Genomic DNA, 20,889 nt, shown 5'->3' on the forward strand with positions numbered 1-20,889 from the left:
TTGGATTGCAAGACAACAAGCTCTTCAACAGGTTCTCACCTCAACCTCTCATGGAGATCCATTTATGGATTTATGGAAGAAACTGTGGAAAGCTAGAGTCTTGGGAAAGGTACAAATATGTGTTTGGAGGGCCTGCAACAATTTCTTGGCCACAAGAGACAGATTACTCACTAAAGGATACACCAGAGAGGCAAACTGCTTGTTATGCACTCATAGAATGGAGGACACTTCCCACCTATTCTGTAAGTATCCAATTGCCAACCAGATCATTTCATCTCCACCCTTTAATTTAGGTAATAGCATACTACCTAATATTACTTTCGAGGAGTGGATGCTTGAAAGAGCTATAGGCCTTCAGCCGGCAATTTTTGAAAAGCTCTTGATGATTATATGGGCTCTTTGGAAAAATAGAAACAATGCTTTGTGGTCGGGTACTCAGCAAACGGCGCAGGAAGTGATGCTAAGTAGCTTCACATGGTTGGAAGATTTCCACAAAGCTAGGCCTGGTCCCAGCAAAATAGTAAAACAGAAAAGAGTGCAATGGCAACCAGCTGCTCAGGGTTACCTCAAGATGAATGTGGATGCGGCCTTCATACCAGACCAAAACAAGGGAGGAATTGGAGGAGTACTCCGTGACTTTAATGGTCAGTTTATTGCGGCTTTTGCTCGTCCAGTACCATGCACGGCCTCTCCCAAGCAGGGTGAACTTCTTGCAATTAGAGAAGGCTTTGATATGCTATACTTGTTACAAGCTAAAGATGTGATTGTTGAGAGTGACTGTATGGCAGCCATTCAAGAAATTCAAGAAGCTAACTATGAATTGCTAGCAAATGGAAGTCTTGTGGATGACATTCATCAATCTTGGAAGAAGCTGCAAGGAGTGAAGCTGGTTTACACTCCTAGAGCATGCAACAATGTGGCTCATTGCCTAGCAGGCTTGGGTTTTGAAGCTGATCAAGGTGTAGTTTGGTTTAGTCAGACACAGAAGACATCTTAGATGTACTTGAGAATGATTGTAAACAGCTCACTTGAGCCATCGATTAATGATAAGTAATTTCTTTGATTCAAAAATGGTGTTAGAATTGCAAAAGACTCAAACTTAACCTCAACCTGTTTATTAATGAATGACTGGCGTTGATCCACCTAACCCGGTTTAATACACAAGTTGTGTCAGGTATTTAATAACTATTTAAATCCATACAAAAGGTCCACCACTTAACCAATTTAAAACATGGAAACTAATGACTAAAGTTTGCTGAGTTTTGATATGTTCGACACTTAACTCACTTTACAAGCCGTTAAAGTTGAGAGTATATTTGTCTAAATATTATTAAAATACATTTCTAACCTGAAAAATATTTTTTTTCTGAAATTATTTGATAACATAGGGATTATCATTATCATTATGAACGTCGCATAAAATGCTCCTATTAAATACCCCCATACTTAAGCTTTGCTAGTTCCTAGCAAACGAAGAAAACTAACTACGCAAGACACATACCTAATGTCATCCAAACATCTCATTAACGCGCACGCATATAGTCAACAAGCTATTTAAACATTCATAGTATAAAACCCACAATCTCACTTAAAAAATAATTTATTTTGATAAACATCATGCTTAAAATATCATGCAAAGACAATCAGAACAAATGCAACAAAAGAAAACTCAACATCCACATGGTTCAAACAAGCTTCAACTTAATTTCTCATATGGATATACTCAATGGATATATATGTAAAACAAACAACTCACGTAGAAAGTATGACAAAAAAACTCTTTTTGAATATATCTTTTTGTTTTTATTTAGATTTCACGAACAAAAAGATATGACCCATAAAATTAAGCCATAGGCTCATCCTAACCCTTGGCCCCATTATAACATTGAAATTAAAGAAAGAACAAAAAGATATGTTCAAAAAGAGTTTATGGGCCAAGGGTTAAGGTTTAAAGAAAGAACGGAAAGAGAAATCACAATGATTCTAAAGAAATTTAGCAGAGCATAATAAATGGTATAAGAGATGTGAGAATCTTGATATTTCTTCAAGGTAATCAACTCAACACATGAAGAAAGTAATATTTTCTTTTTCAAGGCCAAATGTCATCTTTTTGGGCATTTTACTTTATTCTAACCCTCAACAATTACAACATAAAATATCAAATCCAAGGAAATTTTGCTTTTCGATTCTTTTAATTTTTTTTTTCCGAACAAGCAACATTCAACTTTTTTTTTTTCCTTCTATTCACACATTTTTTTCCTTGTTTTTTTTGTGTGATAGCCTTGTACATGTATTTTTCCCTTATAAGTTTCACTGAAAGTTCAAGATTTAGGGTTGACTTCAGATGCTGGGGATGATTATACATTCCCAGATGAAGATGAATGTAAAACTAAAGTTAAAAGGCCAAACATTATTGATAAATCTATGCTATGGATTACTTTATCTCATAAGCGTCTCATTTTTCCACCTCCATACGAGCCTCATGGTAAAAGTAATTTATGATGAGATAGCAGTAAATTTGAATCCCGAACAAGAGGAGTTTGCAACAATGTACGCATAGCATGTAGATACTCATTTCATTCATCGTGAGGCAACACTTATAATTTTTTTTTTGGAAAGAATAGCAAGAAAAGTTTGAAAGTGAGCATGCAATAAAGAACTTAAAAAATTACAACTTTCGAGATATAAATATATGGCTCGATGATGAGTATAAGAGGAAAAAAAACATGAAGGGCAAAAGAGAAGTTGCAAGAAGCGGATAAGAGAATAAAAATAAATGGGCATATGTGGATGGTAAAAAGGTGGAGGTTATCACGCTATTGCATTGAACCACTGGATAATTTATAGGCCGTGACAAGAACACAAAGAATGGAATGTTCAAAAATCGAATCTACCCAAGTGACGTTGTCATCAACATTGGAGATACAAGTCAGACTCTACACTGTCCCATTCCTGGATGTTAGAACGTAATTCTCATGTTAAATAGCTCGCATATTAGGAAGATTCGATTACCAGAAAAAGAAAATACATGACCCTGAAAGATTGCAGCAGTTATGACATTTCATAATTTGACACCGCGAGGAGAGTAAAGCACTATCAAGCAACAATACACAATCGATTTTACCAGTCCAAATCTTATAATTAAGCAATGATCAATTGCTACATATCTTATCGATACATTGGCTTTAAAACCTGGACATGTTAGGGATGATGAAATCACTGCACCTACTGTTGGATGTTGCACGCTAATGGTAAAAAATATAATTATACATGAGCCTTCATGTTCGGAGTTTAAATTTACTGGGAAAGCATTGGTGGAATATGAGAATGTGGTTGAAGTTGAAATCCTTGTTCATGATGTAATTAAAGAATTCCAGCTTGGGAAATCTCTTGAAGACAATTTGTTTGATAAGTTGGATGCCAAAAGATTGAATAGATAATTAGAAAACTTAGGATAATATTTTGATCTCCACCTTAAGGCAAAGACATTCTGCAAATTCCCGAGCTTCTGGAATGATGGATGATTTGTTGAACAAGGAAAAGTTGACAAAAAAAAACAGAAGAAGAGAAGCTTGTTGTTTATTGGAATGCAAACAACAAATTGTTGTTTTTTTTTTTTTTGAATTGACAAATTGTTGTTTATAGAAGAGAAGTTTGTTGTTTATTGACAACCCTATTTTTGAAGTGATTTCAGTATTTATACTCTTATTTTCACATATTTTTATGTGAAAAAAATTATAGCAAAAAATTCTTACACATATTGCATCAATATTGGTAACGATGGATGTCCTAACGGGTTGGTATATTTTCAACCTGAAATCTTAATGGACAGAAACGGATGAGTTTTAAACATGCCAGTTTCAGGCTGTTAACGAGTTGGTAACCCGTTTGCTAGGCCTAGTCTAATCACTTCCCAAAAAAAAAATATTTATAGTTTTTTGAAAATTTCTAATAAAATATGAATCTTGTAAAAAAAAAAAAAAACTTTAATTTGAAAAAAAAAAAAAACCTGTCATTTTTCTTCAAGTTGGGAATGTATTTTATTAGTATTTTGACAAATATACCCTCAACTTTAATGACTTTTAACAGGAGATTTAACGACAATAAGTTATGTGAATAACGGATTTTAAAGTGAGTGAGTTAAGTGATATCTTTAAAACATAGTGAGTTAAATATTGAAACGAGTTCTAATTAAATGACCACTGATTGGTTTTCCTAAACATTTTGCTACAAAAAGTGAGTGAAATCTTGAAGCAATAGTGCATAACTTCCACATTGACCCATCCCAGACTTTGAATCCTTAAATACATTTAAAGTTACTTATTTTAAATGTGGCATGCCTGTATTTGAGTTATCTACAACCTGACGAGACTCTTTTAACAAAACAGATTAGACGGATTCAGTTTGTGTTGGTGGGTGGACATGCAAGTGACCTGCTTTATTTCATGTGGATTTCAAATTGTGTCGAAAGGGTGAGTCTATTCAAACCTTTCAATTTGCTCTTAGATCTCCTCCCCTATTAACAACCCTATTTTCGAAGTGATTTCAGTATTTATACTCTTATTTTCTCCTCTCTTTTTTTTATATGAAACAAATTATAACAAAAAATTTCTGTACACATATTGCATTTATATTGTCAACAATGGATGCTCTAAACTCTTCGGAGATGAGATGTTGATTGTTTTGACTAGAGGAAGTGGTGGCTTGGACACCATTACTAATAATGGCAAGCCCGGTTATCAAGTATGCAATCACGATGGGCGAGGGCGCACTTAGGGTCTTATGTTTTGACTTGGATAACTTATTGTAGTGGTATTGATGGAGATGTGTGATGTTATTTCAATACATTTAAGAGTAATGATTGTGTCTTTGGTGATGACTATATGACAAGGGTTCTAACGTGGAGGAACAAGATGCTGGTTGTTTCGATTAGATGAGGTGTGATGGCTTAGACACCATTACTAATAATGGCAAGTGTGATTATCAAATGCCTAGTTACGGTGGATGATGGCGTACTTCAGGTTATATATTTTGGCGTGGGTAACCTATTGTGGTGGGATGTACTGTACCTTTGGCAATGGCTATAGGCAAAGATTTTTGCCTGCATATGGCGGCGATGACATTGTTGTTTGTGACTACGACAACTACAATCATTTATGAATGTCATCTAGGGGTTATGGTTTTTTGGGCTATTTACTTTGTGCAAGGTTGTGCGGATACATGGTTTGCTAGTTGCTATATTTACAAAATACTTAGACTAGTCCATAACATTTCCCTACCTTGAGGGAGAGATACATATATTTTAAACGGGAGTTGATCTACAATAATGTAACATAAAAGTTGTCGGGTCTTAGAGGGTCAATGTGGTTTAGGACGGAGTCAAATTTGATTCTTTAGTAGGGTTAATGAACTAGAATGAGATTACCAAGCTTAAATCCTAATAAGAAATATTATAAAGTGTCGTTACGTGGACAATGCCACCAATTATAAAAGTCTCAATTATAGTACATCTATGTAATCATAAATTCCCAAGTTAAGATAGAAAACTACCAAGCAAGCTGCCAATGAGAGCCAAAGCATATGGTCTTCAATTGCCTCAACCAGGGGTAGCTGCCACATTTGAACCATAATTGACAATCCTGACAAAATATAATGCGTAATAGTGAAAATCGTGTCATTTCTCGGTCGAGCCAAACACTAAGAGTGATTGCTCGGAGCACAGAATCTCCACCAGAAACCCGATCAACAAAAAAAAAAATATTTAAACAAAAATTAAACTTTCAACATGTTAAATGTTTGACTATTGATACAAAGTTTTTTTCTTTTCTTTTTTTCTATATGAAATCAAATTCAAATTCTCTTTAGTTTAAAAAGAGAAAAAGAACAATTGATACAAATTTTGAACATAAATGGAGTAATTGAGAGTTGAGACCAGGACTACAAATGACCACAGCCCCGACCAAGCTCTCTAAAATAGACAATTATATAATTGTTTCCTTCTTTTCGGGTCACTTCATTCTTTATTTAAGGCTCCTCTTTCCATTAAAAAACTCCAAAAATTCATTCCCATCTAAAGAATCCATCTTTCGCTTTCTCACATTGATTGAGCTTCTTTATGTTTCTCCTCCTTCCTTTACCTTCTTTTCCATTATCGCCCAGATCGCTGTTCTCCATGGCCAATGCCCCTAATGCTCATGTAAGTTCTGCTTTTCCTTCTTTTGCCTTTCAATTCAATCCAACCCTGCTTCTTTCCTAATTGCATCTTCATCTCCTTAATTTCTCTGCAACCACTACAGAGCTCTCTGCATATGTATCTGCAAAAATGGGGCTAAGGGTGTTGATTTCAGTAAGCTGCAACCTTTATTAGGCAACCCAATGCATAAAGTTTCGTTCTTTTATTTCAATTTTGATTTTTGTGTTAGTGGAGGATTAGGTACAGTAGGTATTATTGATTTGTCATCGATTTCGTCTTGTTCGCTTTTCTTTTCTATGTTTGTATTGTAGTCTCGTTTTATTTGGAAATTGGTAATCTTTTGCTCTTTGTTTGGTTGCTGAGAAAACTGGAATGGATGAGAGTAATGCACTTTGTGATTGTGTTTCAATTTTATTTTTTTTCTTCTGTGAAAGTATTTTTGAATGCTGAAATTGCTAAGGTTTTAAATTTCTGGCCTTTGTGATTGGATCGGATGTTGGTCTCAAATTAGAGTCACAGTGTTTGTTGAGTTTTAATTTACTGAAAGTAGAAATGTCTCGATTTATCATGTTTGTTGCTTGTTTTTCAATGATATTGTTCGACTGATGTTGAGTATGTGGTACGTGGCTTCATTGCTTGTATTATGACTAAGATTTGGAAAGCCATGAGTATATGTAGACATGTGTCTTTACTTTCCTTGTCTGGGCTTGCGTTCTTGATGAGAATCTTATGCATATGCTTTCTCTTCCACCAGGGTTCATGACATTGGCAAGACTGTGTATGCTTTTCCTTTCAATGACTAAAGAACAGAATGTATTCGGAGAGACTATCTGATGAAGAATCTCTTCATCAAGATTTTGCAGCTTTGAGGGTATCAAGGCGTCTGATGAGAACTGTTAGCCAGAAGTTGAGGAAGAAGGGTCAGAAATCTGGAGGAGAAGAGGAGGATGATTTGAAGGGGATATCGTTGAGATGTCTTACCTTGTATGGTAGGGGTGGGGGTTGCAAAGTAGGTGCTGACACAGGTGATGAGTTTGGGGATCCAAGTACCAGGAGGAGGTCGAGTGCCAGTGATGAAGGAAAGGGATACCGACCTATATGTGGCACTGAGGAATCTGGAGTGGATTGCTTCTCGTATGGGATGAGGGAGCGATTTTGGAAGAAGCATAACAGAAAGGAATTTGAGCTTGAAGAATCAGTAAGACATAGCAGAATGCACATATTTCTTCCAGATGATATCCTTGAACTGTGCTTGGTGAGGCTCCCACTAACTAGTCTCATGACCGCACGCCTTGTGTGTAAGAAATGGAAACGGTTGACCACTACTCCTCGATTCCTTCATATGAGACGGGAAGGTTCACATCTGAATCCATGGTTGTTTCTGTTTGGTGCTGTTAAAGATGGTTATTGCTCTGGTGTGATACATGCATTGGATGTGTCTCAAAACCAATGGCATGGGATAGATGCTGATATTCTAAAGGGAAGATTCATGTTTTCTGTTGCTAGCATCCAGGATGATATTTATATTGTTGGAGGCTGTTCTAGCTTGAACAACTCTGGGAGGCTGGATAGGAGCTCATTTAAGACGCACAAAGGGGTGATGATGTTTAGTCCCTTAACTAAGTCTTGGCGTAAAGTTGCATCTATGAAGCATGCAAGATCAATGCCTATTTTAGGAGTTTCTGAGGTCAGTTTTGATTTTTCAATCATTCAAAGCCATCACAATCGACAAGATAGACGTATCCCCAGGTCCCGGGTTGGTGGGGTGTCAGATGTTTATGAAGATCCTCACAGGCTGTCCCTGAGGCGTCAAAGTAGATATGCAGTTGATGGAAATGAATCTTCAATCTTGACCAGTAGAAAGTCATACAAGTTTATCAAACATAAAAATGATCCCTCAGGCATGAAGGGTTATAGAAGATTTGTGCTTATTGCTGTAGGTGGTCTTGGACCATGGGATGAGCCTTTGGATTCTGGAGAAATATATGATTCTATATCAAATAAATGGACAGAAATTCAAAGGCTGCCTTTGGACTTTGGGGTCATTTCTTCTGGGGTAGTTTGTAATGGGATGTTTTATGTCTATTCTGAAACTGACAAGCTTGCAGGATATGACATAGAACGGGATTTCTGGGTTGGGATCCAAACCACTCCCTTCCCACCCCGTGTTCATGAATATTACCCAAAACTGGTATCTTGTAATGGCCGGCTTTTCATGCTCTCTGTCTTGTGGTGTGAAGGGGATGGTCAAATAGGCCGGAGAAACAAGGCTGTTAGAAAATTATGGGAGCTAGATCTCATGTATCTCAACTGGTACGAGGTCTCTGTGCATCCTGATGCTCCAATGGACTGGAATGCTGGGTTTGTTGCAAATGGAAATCTGATATTTGGCATTGAGATGTTCAAAATATTTGGTCAAGTATTGGATTTTTTCACTGTATGCGATGTGTCTGACATGGAGATGAAATGGAGTCATATCTCAAGGAACCATGTTACTCGTGAACTGGATGCTTCTTCATGCATGACAAAATCAATGGCTGTGCTACATCTGTAAATTACAGGTGGCTGTATCCTCTGTATGTTGTAATTCACAGAAACAGGAAATTACACACATGATCATGACCTCCTTCTCACAAGACCATTTTGGGGCGTACCTGCTGCTGGCAAATCCAAGAGCACACCATTCTGGGGCGTACCTTTGTGTATCCTTTATTTCTTTGGGTACAGTTGATGTGTATCTTGGTGATAGATTTCAATGAGTTTCTTAAGAAAACACTGAAGACAGCAATCTGGTATGCCCATTCTCATCCTCATGTGCTCTTGGATGTAATTTCTTCACCAACATGCAAATATTGATTCTGTAATTTAAGTTCCGACGCTTTGTTAATTTTTCCACCTCATATGTTGAAACCAAATTGAATTTGTGTGCTCTTGTTATTGTATTGAATTTTATTGGTGGCTTTCTTGCAATAAATTATCAATAGTTTCGGGCACTTGCCTTTTCACAGTAGGATCTTCCGATCTTGGGTATCTGGTACTAGGTTGGTCAATTTTAAAGAGCATCAGTTTAAAACACTGTTAATCTCAATTGGCAATTTTAGGTTGTATTTTTTTGGCATCCAATGCAAATTTTAATGTCAGGAAACATGTACCGTCTGACATGGGGAGAACTTGAACGGGAGTTCAAAACATGGTATACCAATATTATTCAGTTTTACTAAAATAATTCTCTCAAAAAGTACAAAACTATTAAATCAATGAGAGATGAGTACCCCCAGTGCTACACAAGATGAAGTTCATAAACAGAAACCAAAGTTGATTGTCATATCATTCTTAAGAACAAATGAACACTTTGAAAACAAATGAAAAATCTGTATACAGCAATATATACCGTCCCATTTGCAGCTTTGCAAACCACACAACAAACCACTAGAAGCTTGCTATCCTGCACTTGGAAACACTCCAGAGAAGTTTGGTAACCTGTCAACATGCTTCAAAGCACGTTCGGCAATCTGTCGGGTTCGATAGTCACCATGCTGGAATGCATCAACAAGTGCAGTACTCACATTTGGATCTCCAGACACTTCATAGGCTATCTCATCACTCCTCAATAGTCTCTCAACTACCCAAACTGCCCTCCTCCTCAGATTCTCTGTCCGTTTCTCTAGTAACACATCTAGAATGGGTCTGACTCCCTCTGCTTCACACAATACCAAAACCCCTTGTTCAATATCAACCCCATCATCCAACAAAGTAGACAATGCTGCAAGGGCTGCTTCAACCACCTTCTCATTTGTGTGGTCAAGTAGAGCTACCAATTTGTCCACAGCCTGTCCTTCCAAGAGACAAAAACTTTCTCTAAGTGAGCATGTGCCACGGTGAAGCCGACACAGTCCATTTATGGTAGGTTGCTTGCTAAAGCATGGGAAAATTGAGGCACAAACACCAGGGGTAGGCAACTCGGGAAATCTTGTCAAATTTTTGGATTCTTGTGATAAGTTCTCCAATGCTGCGGCAGAACTCATCTGTACATTGTCCAGTCCATTGGATTGAAGAAGCTCAATGAAAAGGGCTGCAACATTAAGCTCACGGCAGAGTGTAATTGCATCTTGCTCATCAGCCAACACAAGAGTAACCCTTTCTAGAACCCGTACAAGCCCTTCTAGAAATGGTGTGACAAAGCGGCCCCCCTTAGTCCCTCCTTGTCGTATCTTAACTACTCTGGAATACACCAGTTGGAAGGCACCTTCATCTAGCATTTGTCGGGCGAGGCCCAGATCCCTCTCCGGAAGTTCAGCTAAGAGGCTAATGGCTGCTGCTTGCTCGTCAGTGACTGAAATATTTTCTGATATTACTTTGATTAGGCTGCCAAGTTGGCCCACTGTGCCACGTAGAGCGTCAGCTAGTTCCTGACCCACGTGTGGGGAGAGGTTTTGGAGAAGTTTAATGCAAGCCACACGCAACTCCTTTTGTGGAGCTTCAATAAACTGCACCAAACTAATAATGGCGCCAGAGCTTTTAATGGCGGCAACAACACTCAAAACAGTAGAGGGAGAGAGAGTGAGTCCAACAAGAACCTGGAGAAGCTTGCACTCGATTGCTGGGCCTGTGTTGCTAATTAAATGTAGTAGGTTGTGGACTATGTCTTCTGAGACTAGAGTCTGGTGATCAGGTCCAACTAATATGGAATCAAAGTCATAGTCTGAGTTAACAATATTAGCAAGAATTGTTGCAGCAACCTCTTTGAGTCGCATAGGAAGCTGATGAGGGCCAACAGTAAAGAGGTCTTTGACCAGAGATGGAAGTATTCCTGCCTCTATCAGCACCTTGGCACTTGCCTCACAAGATGAAATTTGGTTTAGAGCTTTCAAAGCAGCTTCTCTTGACTGCATATTACCACTTCTCATGATATTGATCAAAGATGAACCCAGACTTTTAGCCACTTGGACCTTTACATCATTGTCCAAAACCAGGTTGCCAAGGAAATTAGCCATCGATAGTTTAGTTTCTGGGGGGCCTGCAATCACAATCAAGGAAAAAGGTTGATGCTTCACATATTAACCAGAGAAACATAGTATGAGAAAGATAAAACAGGAATATCCCGGTTTAAATTACCTAGAAAAATGAACAGACAAGTACAGCTCAAACTTAAACCAGAAGTCCATGAGGAATTTCCCAATTATCCCCTCAATAGATATAACACCAAAGTACTTGGTCAGACATGGCAGAGATGTAATAATTTGCACAAGAGTTTACATCATGAAGTTAGGGGATGGACAGCAACAAAAGTATTACGGTTAAAACTAATAAAAAGTTGTCCCGTAAGAAGGATGTTATTCACATCAAGAGGACTTTTTAGACTTCTTCTGAAACAAATACAATGGGAGATGCTTATTCACCCTATATACAGCTATGGCCTGTTTAATATGAGAGAAATTAGCCAAGGAGTATTTTGCCTGTTTTGCTGTCCTGCGTTTAGCTGTCATAGAGAAAAGCATCAAGTTTAAGAGAAGTGCAAGTACCTTCAAGAATTTGTGTCAGAAGAGCCTGCAGTCTACCATTTTCAGCCATCTGAAGCACATTGTTCTCACACTTCTCCAGATTCTCTAATGTTTCCTCAGCTTTCTCAACAGTCAAAATGTTATCTGATTTGCTGCTTGTCATTCCAACCAACATAAGAATTGCTCCGGGAATTGAACCAACCTTCTCACATAAGGCTTCAGATTTGGATAGTTCATATAGCAAAGAGACAGCTTCCTCTCTCTCTTTAGATTGCTCATGAGACAAGAACTTTACTATTGAGCGTACAGTGTCCCCCTCTGCCAATATTTCCTACAACCAAAGAAAATTTAATAACAGGGTCTATCATAGCAAATATACGGGGAAACCAGAAAAATTTATTTGGAAAAAAAGAAAGCGAAACATATAGAACTACCTTATTTTCAGAATCGTCCTCTACAACAATTCTTAGGGTGTCCAAAGATTTACACCTAACTCTACGACTGCTGCTCTTCAACATGTCAATGATCATGGGCAACAATCCTGTATTTCGTGCAATGTGCTTATTTGATCTGCTTTTGTTGCAGATTTGCTGGACATACTCCAAGGCCAAAAGAATATCATCTTCTGAACTGCTCGAATTCAATGATTTACGAGCCATATCAAGCTGAGCAGCTTCATTCCTAGCACTCCACTCTTCAATGGTGTTTCGCAAAGCTATGCTCGGCTTCAATTCAGCGCTTTTTAATTCTTTTAGTGTGAGTGGGCACTGTAAATTCCTTCCACTCTCCCTGCACTCCCTGAACCACTTTTCAATTGCTTCGCGTTCAAATGTTTGCCCATTTTCTAAGGTAACGGGGTCCCGCATAACTAGCTTCGTTAAGGGGCAAAAGAATGAATCATAAATAGGCTCAATGTGCAGCCTCTCAAATCTATAGCTGTCATCTGACTGGCTGCCGGCGTCATAACTCCCCTGCCAGCTTTCAGCCATCTCAGCTAATCACCAACTGCAACATAGCAATTTAGCAGAAAGATGAACCAAATTTGCAGTAATTGTAAATCTATCGATACAACTAAATCAATTTGAAACTAAGAGACAAATCATAACAAAACGAATGAAAAGGTTGTTTGGGGCGATTCCATTTTCATCCAAGGAGGATTGAAGTTTGCGATGAACATTACAGATATTAAACTATAAAGGGATGCAACTTGAAAATGTCATGTTTCAACCAATACCCTATTAGACCCATGAGTTTGTTAAGGCATAACCAAATATTCCATATTCTTATTTCTAGCAGACCATGAAATATAACGAGTAATCAATCAACCGCTTGATATGACCTCCTAGCATTTATTTGATTCCCACTGAATAACAAGTGGTATAAGAAAGATGAATGGAATAATTGGACACTGCAAAACTAAATCTTATAACAGAGGGTGGATACAGATTCATCAAAGCAGGTTTCGATTTGAGTAATCTCAAGAGAGTTTATATTCCATTCAGGTAATCTAATTACAATAAAACCTTAATAACAGATGCCTCATCAAGTAGAGCTACACATTTCTTATTTTGAAAAAAAAAAAACCGAAGAGGAAATGTAACAAGAAGCATATATATATATATATACATACCCCGTTTATAGACTTGTAGTCAAAGTTGGTATAGGGAAGAGAGACCCCAATTCAGGTCTGAGTATAACTGCACAGATGAAAGCAGAAGAGCACATAAAGGCCATGTTGTTCCATTGAAAAGCCGAATTTCGATTTGGGAAGAGGAAAACAAAATTAGGGTTTTGTTTGATTTTGAAGTGTTTGTTGTTGTGAGTTGATGATAATGTTGTGGAGAAGTTGGGTTAATAATTGAGGGAGAGAGAGAGAGAGAGAGAGAGAGAGCAAAAGGCAAAAACCCAAAAAGGGGAGGATTGTGGGTGAGAGAGGCCTTGTTGGCAACAAGAATGAGAATGAGAAGGAAGGAAGGAAGGAGAGAAGAAGAAGAAGAAGAAGAAGAAGAAGAGAAATCATTTGATGGTTCTTTGTTTGTTTGTTTGTATGTATGTGGAGAGAGAAAGTTTGTTGACTGAAGAATGAGAGACTATTCTCTCTCTCTCTCTCTCTCTCTCTCTCTCTCTCTCTAAAACACAAGTGAAGCTCAAGCACAGCTAACAGCTTCACCAGCCGCCGACCCCACTTCGCCCGCGCGAGTACCCAACTGTGTTTTTTTAACTACCGGTTAAAAAAATACCTCAAAAACGACGTCGCCTCCTCTTACCTTTTTCCTTTTTTTTTTTTTTTTCTTTTTTCTTTTTCTTTTTCTTTTCTCCTTCCCAATCATTGGTGATTTTCTCTAAGACTCTCAAATGGCGCACCTTTCTCCTCTCTACCCAGTAAACGTTTAGATTTATCTTTGAACACTAAATAGAGGCATTTGTGTATTTACATTTTTTTTTTCTTTTGAATTGAAACTTTTTGTTTTTGGTTTCCATTTCTTTTCTTTGTGATTTGACTTTTCAACTACATATCAACAAAAAACTATATTAACATCTAGTAGGTATACGTGACGATAAATTTCAGATTCGATTGATTTTTTCAGAACTTTATACTCTTCTTATATAACTCGTGCAAGACTTTTTATCACACTAGGATGATCCAAGTAAACGATGGTGAATTGTTGAAGATCTATAAATTATTACCATGAAATTTGATCATATTTCCATTTTCACAAGCACAATAAGTACATATAAAACTCATATGTTGCTAAGATTGGGTAGGAAACAAGATGTCCGTGTCTATTTCCAAGTCTAATGGTTGAATCTTATTCTCTAATAAGAATAAGATCTTGTAAAAGTTAAAGATAAAATCTAAAACCGTGTACTTCGGACGGCAGGACCAGAAGGTCAGATCCAGTTCAGAAGCTTTTGGCCTCGAGTATAAAGAATAGTAGAAGGCAAATTTCATTGAATGGAAATCTCTATTGGTCAAAGTGACTTGGACTGGATCAAGCTTATCTTGACCTCATCAAAATTCTCTTCTCACGTGAGTGAAAACAAGAATAATGCAAAACCCCCTTCTTCAGCAAAATGCATTGAAACAAAATCTTCTTCAAGGGGAGCAAACAACAGAAAAGATTCTAACATTCTGCTCGATCAAATCACTTGCATAGAGATTACAGGTAAATTGCTCGTCTTCGTCTTGTGCACTTCCAGAAATGAATGTTGCTAGCACCTTGGAACCCAACTGTCATTCCTTTCCTCATCGCTCTTTGAAATCTAAAGGTACCTGCTTTCTTTGAAGTCCCCATTTCCAGAGCTAGGAAAATTTGCAGCTCATGTCACGAAAAGGATCAACAAATTTCTTCAGCAAATATGATATCAAAGATGAATTGAACTGCAAAAGAAGAAAAACAAAGGCTTATCAGTCAGAGAATTAGTTCAGTATTTAATAGATGTTATACTAGCTAAGCAATTACTATAGAAGATTTAACCACATGGACGTTATGGTTAGTTGATTCACCAAATCATATTAGACATCTCACCTAGATAAACTGGCACCAATATCAAATGAATAAGATAAAGGTTTCTGTTTTGATTCCATATCCAATATTTCCAAACAAAAATAAGAACTCTTCATACACAAGCATAACGCAACATTTTACAGAATTAAATTTGGCTCAACTGCGTATATAACATAGCCGAAAAAGTTTACATAACCCTCTGAAGAGTAAACAGCTTTTCTTACCTTCCTCCTTGGGGATGTTGGGCTGATCAATCAAGATCTGCTGGAGGGAACCCAGATCACTGGCACTGGAAAGGTGATAATCCGGGATAAGCATACAAACAGTATGATATAAGACACACTAATTGCATAAACATCAACAACAACAACAACCGGAAAAAAAATAATAATAAGAGAACGAAAAAGAGAGAAAAGGACGATATAGCCATGTAACAAGAGGACATACTCATCTGCAGACTATGCCGCTGGAAGTCCAAAAAGGAGAATTGGGAATAAAGCAAATGGTGGGCTGTTTTTACATTTTTTTTTTTTTTTTTTTTTTTTTGTGGTGGGGCGGAGGGGTGTGAGACCCCTATATCGATAGCTGTTGGTATTGGTTGTGTTGACATGTTAAAAAAGAATGACAGTAAGCTATATGGAGAACATATTCCAATTACTGATCTAATGTACCATAGAATGCCCTCATATTTGAGAGGATCAATGTCCTCAGACAAATCATAAGGTAACCAGCAATTCTTATAGAAGATAAGAACTTCACATACCTGGGTTTCAAAGTAAGTTCTGATAGTGCTGAAACCAATGATGACTTTAAAAGGTACCTGATAGGAAGAGGATAAAAAGAGTAAATTAGTGACCAACTAAGTTGGAGGCATCTTGATCCATGTATGACCAGAAGAAAAACAAAGTTCAGTTACATTAGATAGTGTGTGGGTGTGAGAGAGCATGAAGAAGATTTGTTTTGTGTGCTTATATGTATGTAGGCCGATAACTCTACCGACAGCAAAGCATGAATGCTTCAGATATATACTGTTTTCTAGGTTTTGAAGGGGTGCTTAAGGCCAAAACCAAGACAAACTAACGCTACTATTTTGGGCCTACAAAGGCCATCTTTATCATCCTGAAGTTTGCACTAAAATACATTCCACAGGTCTCTCTCACAGGTGCCATCCCAAGACGAGAGTGCCTCAAGTGAGCGGATCCATCACCTAAGATACTACATTTGCAACAAAAGAGGTTGATGGAGACTGGAGCATTTCCAAATGCCTTAGTCACAATCTTCTACACTATTGAGCAGCACATGTAAGGGTAGGGTTCATCCCATTGACCCTTGATCAAACTTGCAACATGGAGGGAATCATATTCCACAATTTAATGATCAATGTTGAGGTTGCAGTCGCCACAACTACTTCAAATCAAGCCACCACCAGCTCCAATACCTCCAGTCTTATTGGTTCTAAAACCACATGGCCATAGGCACTGATCTTTACAGATTCTTCAGGTACAGAGAGACCAAGCAAATAAATATTATAAACAAAAGGAGATCCAATATTATTAATCCTATTGGCCTTAACCCATTTTCAATGAAACTCTCAATAACTGATCTAGGGGAGTAAGGAGTTTGGAACTGTTTTTTAAAACCTCTGCTACATCTCCACTTCCAGAAAACCCAACAAACAACAACAAAGATATTTTCAAGTAATAGAATTAGAATACTCAAAACCAGATTTCAATTTGCCACTGGCACAAGTTGGAAGAGAAGGGCATTTGAATATAGATAGAGATAGTAATACAACTCAATATCAACTTTGCGCATTAAAAAAATAAGTGGTGCAGAGATTTCTTTATCTTAGGAGGGTCTCTAAGGTTCCATATGAAATACTATTGGTATGGCAGAAGATCAACAGAGCCACACCATAACAAATTAGGTTATCTGCAAAGGAAGGTGAGAAATTAGAGGGTCCAACCTTGCAGTCTCACTTCCTTCCATTCTTTCTGATAACTGAGTGATTTAGGCTCAATTTCTCCATGCACCACACATATAAATAAGGAGATGCCCAATGGGGCATCTCCTTGCTTCACTTCTCTACCATAATCTTATATTTACCAGATCTCACACAGTTCATGAGCAACAGTAAAGGGATACCAAAAATGGCAACTACCTTAACAACTTCCTCAATGAAATCCCATCTTAGTCTACCATAGGGCTTTTGATAAGTCTAACTTTCCACGCATACTCTCAACCCACCTTTTGCTCTTCTATGAGCAATGAGATTGCTGTTGGAGATTTGCCCACCTGTACTAACCTGGTTAGAGCTCAGCAAGGAACTCATGAGAGGCCTCTACCTCCAAGTTGCTAACAATAAAAATCTCTTAAGACCAGCCTGTTCTGAGTAGTGCAAAGAGCTAAGGTCTCACTTGCAACATAGAATTAACACACTGATTTTCGGAAAAGTAATCTATGCTATAGAGAGGTAACCCAGCCCGGTTGTTTGTTCAAGTCAAACACATCCCCAGTCCCCACCGTCACTAATGCTGCTAAAGTTTATTATCCTCTGGTAAACTAACAATGCACAAATGAAAACAGAGAGAGGTCACATACTCAGAGCAGTGCATGTCCTGAAGAAGCATGAGCCCATCTACGCAATCGGCGAGACTGGGTTTCACACCAACTCGCTGCTGCAGTTGTTTGACACTCAGCTGACTAGAACCACCTTGTACCATCTGCCTACCATCACGATGAATCCTCCCAAGAGACAACACAATAGCATGAAACTGATCCCTGATATTCAATAACACAAGACTATGTCAGAAACTAGAATGCAAAGAAACTAAATAAAAATGTCAGAAATTGCATGAGAAAGAGACAAGTTACATGGTGTTGTTCATGGAAAGCAAGCGATTTTGCAATGACTCCATCTGCTTGAGCAGCACAGCCTCTTGAATATGGGGAACTCCATTCAAGCCACCACCGTAGTTGGTTGAATCTTGAAGCACCTGATCAAAGCCCAACAATAAACTCCCAAATTTAAGAGATTAAAAAACAAAAAGAAGAGAAGAGAAGAGAAGAGGACCGACCTGCAACCTGAGGATGATGGAGGAGGCCATTCTGAACTGGGAAATCAAGAGAGATTGAAGGTGGGCCCAGGTCTCCATCTCGTCCCTAACCTTCCTGAACCTCTGCTGGTATTTCTTCACCGTCGCCTCCATCCTCACCTCCTCCTACACAACTTCGAACTCGAACTGGCTCTACGTTTAAACTCGAGTCCCTGTTGTCGGCTGTTGATAAAATCTTCTCTCTTTTTTTTAACTTTAATTTTTACTGTGAATAAAGTTTTCTCTTTTTGGCGGTTTCAGATTTCACCGCTGTTCTCCATCTTGCGTATACCCTTTTTCAAGGACCAAAATATTTTGAGTGTGTTTATTATTGTCTTCTCAATCCTCCATAGCTCAATTTAAAGTTTTCATATAGCTTTTTTACTATTAGCTTTGGTAAATCATGGTCACTTTTGTGTAGTAGAATTTTAATGAAGTAACTGCAAGTCAGCAACAAAATTTGGGTAAATGCATGTTATGATGGTGTTTATCCCTTTATATTATGTCTTGATAATAGCTTGCAACAACCTCTTGCATTTATATAAATTTTAACTTGTTACACACCCGCAAATGTATCGTACGTGTTAGAGATCGATCTCCTAGAGGCATTAGATCGAAGCAGTGATCTTAATATTTCACAATGACAATCTTTTACAAGGCTTTTGATGTTGTTAAGATCGTAGATATATAAGAGTAATATATCATTTCACAAAATAAGAACCTTAGCTCGTTAGTTATCATAAACCAAACAAAATTTAGATTATATGCTATAATAGCTTTGATTGTATTTTGATTGAGCTCATTTAAATGCTATTGATGTACCAACAAAATAGCATGCTTCAATATTTAAGTTTTTGAAGACTATGTAATACATACATAAATGTCGACTTCTTCATTGAGGTTTAAGTGCAAGAAATTTAAATAAATTTGAAATTGTTTTGTATTAACAACTTACTCACTGTACTTGGTTCTATCTCAGAAAAGTAGAAAATAAGAAGATGATAGACTACAAAGATTTTAGATATGTAGTAAAAAGAAAAGTTATTGGCGTCTATAAGTGATTCAAATGAGTGATTTATGAGTTATTTATATACTTTTTGTAAGATGATAGAAGTAGTAAGTGCATAAAGATTTTTAAGAGATAAGTCGATTTGGTTAAAAGAGAAGTGTTAATACTTAGGGTATTAAATGTAACACATGATGAAATTTTTTTTTTTCAAACTACAACAATTGAATTTAACACCGTTGGGTGAGTCGTGGCATGTTGGTTAGCTAGCCTAACTAACACCGTGGAGGTCATGAGTTCAAATCTCACTGACATCATTCGCTGCAACTCCCTCGATTTCCCAATTGTATGCTCCTCCAAACTCTAGATTCATTTTCTTTAAAATTCGAAATTCGGATTTGTTTTAGTTTTTTGTCTTTGGATTGACCCAGATAAGAATAATTCTGGCAGAATTTGGATTGATTCCCTTTTTCTTACATAAGTTTTTAGGTTCTTAGTACTTGTAGTTCTGTTGTAGTTATTAATGAGTCTACTTCTGTATGAGTTGAATGATTATATATCATATGTGAAGATGATTTTGGGGTATTAGATGGTGATTGCTTTTGGATGAAATGTCTAACTTTATTTAAGAATGTCATCATCAATTCACATTCATCCATCAGAACCAACTCTAAATTCACAATCCTTCTCTTTAGTGAAATATATTTTGAATAAAGAATACTATCCTAGGGTGATGAATACACCATTTATGGGATCAATATCTGATCTTCCATCAAGGAGTGATGATCCAGCTGCACTGTTGAATCTCGATCCAAGGGCATGATTGAGCATAACCAAGCAAAGAACCTATTGATCAGGGAATTTATTGATATATATATATACAGTCCGGCTACACTAAGGACGTCCTTACCTAGCCTTAGGTACGGATTTCCGGTTTTCACCCACTTTCCGATCATATTTTCACATCTTAACCGTTCAGTTTTTAGGTCCTAATGTATAGATCACCTATGCAAAATTTCAGCCAATTTGGTGATCGTTAAGGCATCAAAAACTGCAATTTACCATTATAAATACGAACGGTTCCGGTTCGACAGATTCGGTCCGTTCGTGTAAATTGCAGTTTTGGACGCCTTAACGATCACCAATTTGGCTGAAATTTTGCAGAGGTGATCTATACATTAGGACCTAAAAACTGAACGGTTAAGATGTGAAAATGTGATCGGAAAGTGGGTGAAAACACCAAATCCGTACCTAAACCTTAGGTAAGGACATCCTTACCTGAGAAAAATCCTATATATATATATATATATATATCATCATTAGGGTCTTGATTGATTCCTGAATAAGTTTCGCAGTAACAATGATATCTCTCGCAGTAACTTGTGCGACACAAACCTGGGAAACCAACACACTCTCAAACTATTTGTCCTTATGTATCATATGATGCACAACTAAGCAAGAAATTCATTGATTAGGTGAACATGACTCACACAACATATTATATATATATATATCCTATCTAGAGCGAGGCCTCGCTTTGAAATTTCAGAGCGAGGTTAGGGTTTAGGGTCACTATTCGGTCGTA

The 20,889-nt window shown here is 37.5% G+C and overlaps 3 protein-coding genes across 4 annotated transcripts; 1 reads left to right on the forward strand and 2 right to left on the reverse strand.

Moving 5' to 3' along the window:
* The first annotated feature begins 6,037 nt into the window (after window positions 1-6,037).
* On the forward strand, window positions 6,038-9,186 carry LOC133744122 (F-box/kelch-repeat protein At5g42350-like). 2 transcript variants are annotated; one of them, XM_062172260.1, is made up of 3 exons: window positions 6,038-6,196; window positions 6,297-6,346; window positions 6,948-9,186. In XM_062172260.1, exon 3 carries the CDS (start codon window positions 7,005-7,007, stop codon window positions 8,745-8,747), a length of 1,743 nt encoding a protein of 580 aa, XP_062028244.1. In that variant the 5' UTR covers window positions 6,038-6,196; window positions 6,297-6,346; window positions 6,948-7,004; the 3' UTR covers window positions 8,748-9,186. The 2 variants fall into 2 exon arrangements, with proteins under 2 accessions (XP_062028244.1, XP_062028243.1); XM_062172259.1 differs by lacking the exon at window positions 6,297-6,346 and having other exon boundaries at window positions 6,039-6,196.
* Window positions 9,187-9,474: 288 nt separating this feature from the next.
* Window positions 9,475-13,747, reverse strand: LOC133744121 (U-box domain-containing protein 44-like). The gene is made up of 4 exons (XM_062172258.1): window positions 13,325-13,747; window positions 12,129-12,699; window positions 11,716-12,025; window positions 9,475-11,210 (listed from the first exon to the last, which is right to left on the reverse strand). The coding sequence occupies exons 2-4, from the start codon at window positions 12,681-12,683 to the stop codon at window positions 9,634-9,636; spliced, it is 2,442 nt and encodes an 813-aa protein (XP_062028242.1). The 5' UTR covers window positions 12,684-12,699; window positions 13,325-13,747; the 3' UTR covers window positions 9,475-9,633.
* An 871-nt stretch (window positions 13,748-14,618) lies between these two features.
* Window positions 14,619-18,444, reverse strand: LOC133744165 (uncharacterized protein At5g43822). The gene is made up of 6 exons (XM_062172309.1): window positions 18,281-18,444; window positions 18,078-18,199; window positions 17,805-17,984; window positions 15,967-16,023; window positions 15,428-15,492; window positions 14,619-15,076 (listed from the first exon to the last, which is right to left on the reverse strand). Exons 1-6 carry the CDS (start codon window positions 18,410-18,412, stop codon window positions 15,033-15,035), a joined length of 600 nt encoding a protein of 199 aa, XP_062028293.1. The 5' UTR covers window positions 18,413-18,444; the 3' UTR covers window positions 14,619-15,032.
* Between the last annotated feature and the right edge of the window lie 2,445 nt (window positions 18,445-20,889).

This window comes from Rosa rugosa, chromosome 4, assembly GCF_958449725.1.
Source record: "Rosa rugosa chromosome 4, drRosRugo1.1, whole genome shotgun sequence".
NCBI lineage: Eukaryota > Viridiplantae > Streptophyta > Magnoliopsida > Rosales > Rosaceae > Rosa > Rosa rugosa.

What these genes read in the sequence shown, in the direction of transcription:
- LOC133744121 (XM_062172258.1), bottom strand. Translation starts at nt 12,683, where the DNA reads ATGGCTGAAAGCTGGCAGGGGAGTTATGACGCCGGCAGCCAGTCAGAT. An exon ending in AGGACGATTCTGAAAATAAG is followed by an intron (nt 12,026 to 12,128) that starts GTAGTTCTATAT and finishes CTTTGGTTGTAG; the next exon opens with GAAATATTGGCAGAGGGGGA. An exon ending in TCTGACACAAATTCTTGAAG is followed by an intron (nt 11,211 to 11,715) that starts GTACTTGCACTT and finishes TTGTGATTGCAG; the next exon opens with GCCCCCCAGAAACTAAACTA.
- LOC133744165 (XM_062172309.1), bottom strand. Translation starts at nt 18,412, where the DNA reads ATGGAGGCGACGGTGAAGAAATACCAGCAGAGGTTCAGGAAGGTTAGG. An exon ending in CCATCATCCTCAGGTTGCAG is followed by an intron (nt 18,200 to 18,280) that starts GTCGGTCCTCTT and finishes GGCTTTGATCAG; the next exon opens with GTGCTTCAAGATTCAACCAA. An exon ending in CTTTCCATGAACAACACCAT is followed by an intron (nt 17,985 to 18,077) that starts GTAACTTGTCTC and finishes ATTGAATATCAG; the next exon opens with GGATCAGTTTCATGCTATTG.
- LOC133744122 (XM_062172260.1), top strand. Translation starts at nt 7,005, where the DNA reads ATGTATTCGGAGAGACTATCTGATGAAGAATCTCTTCATCAAGATTTT.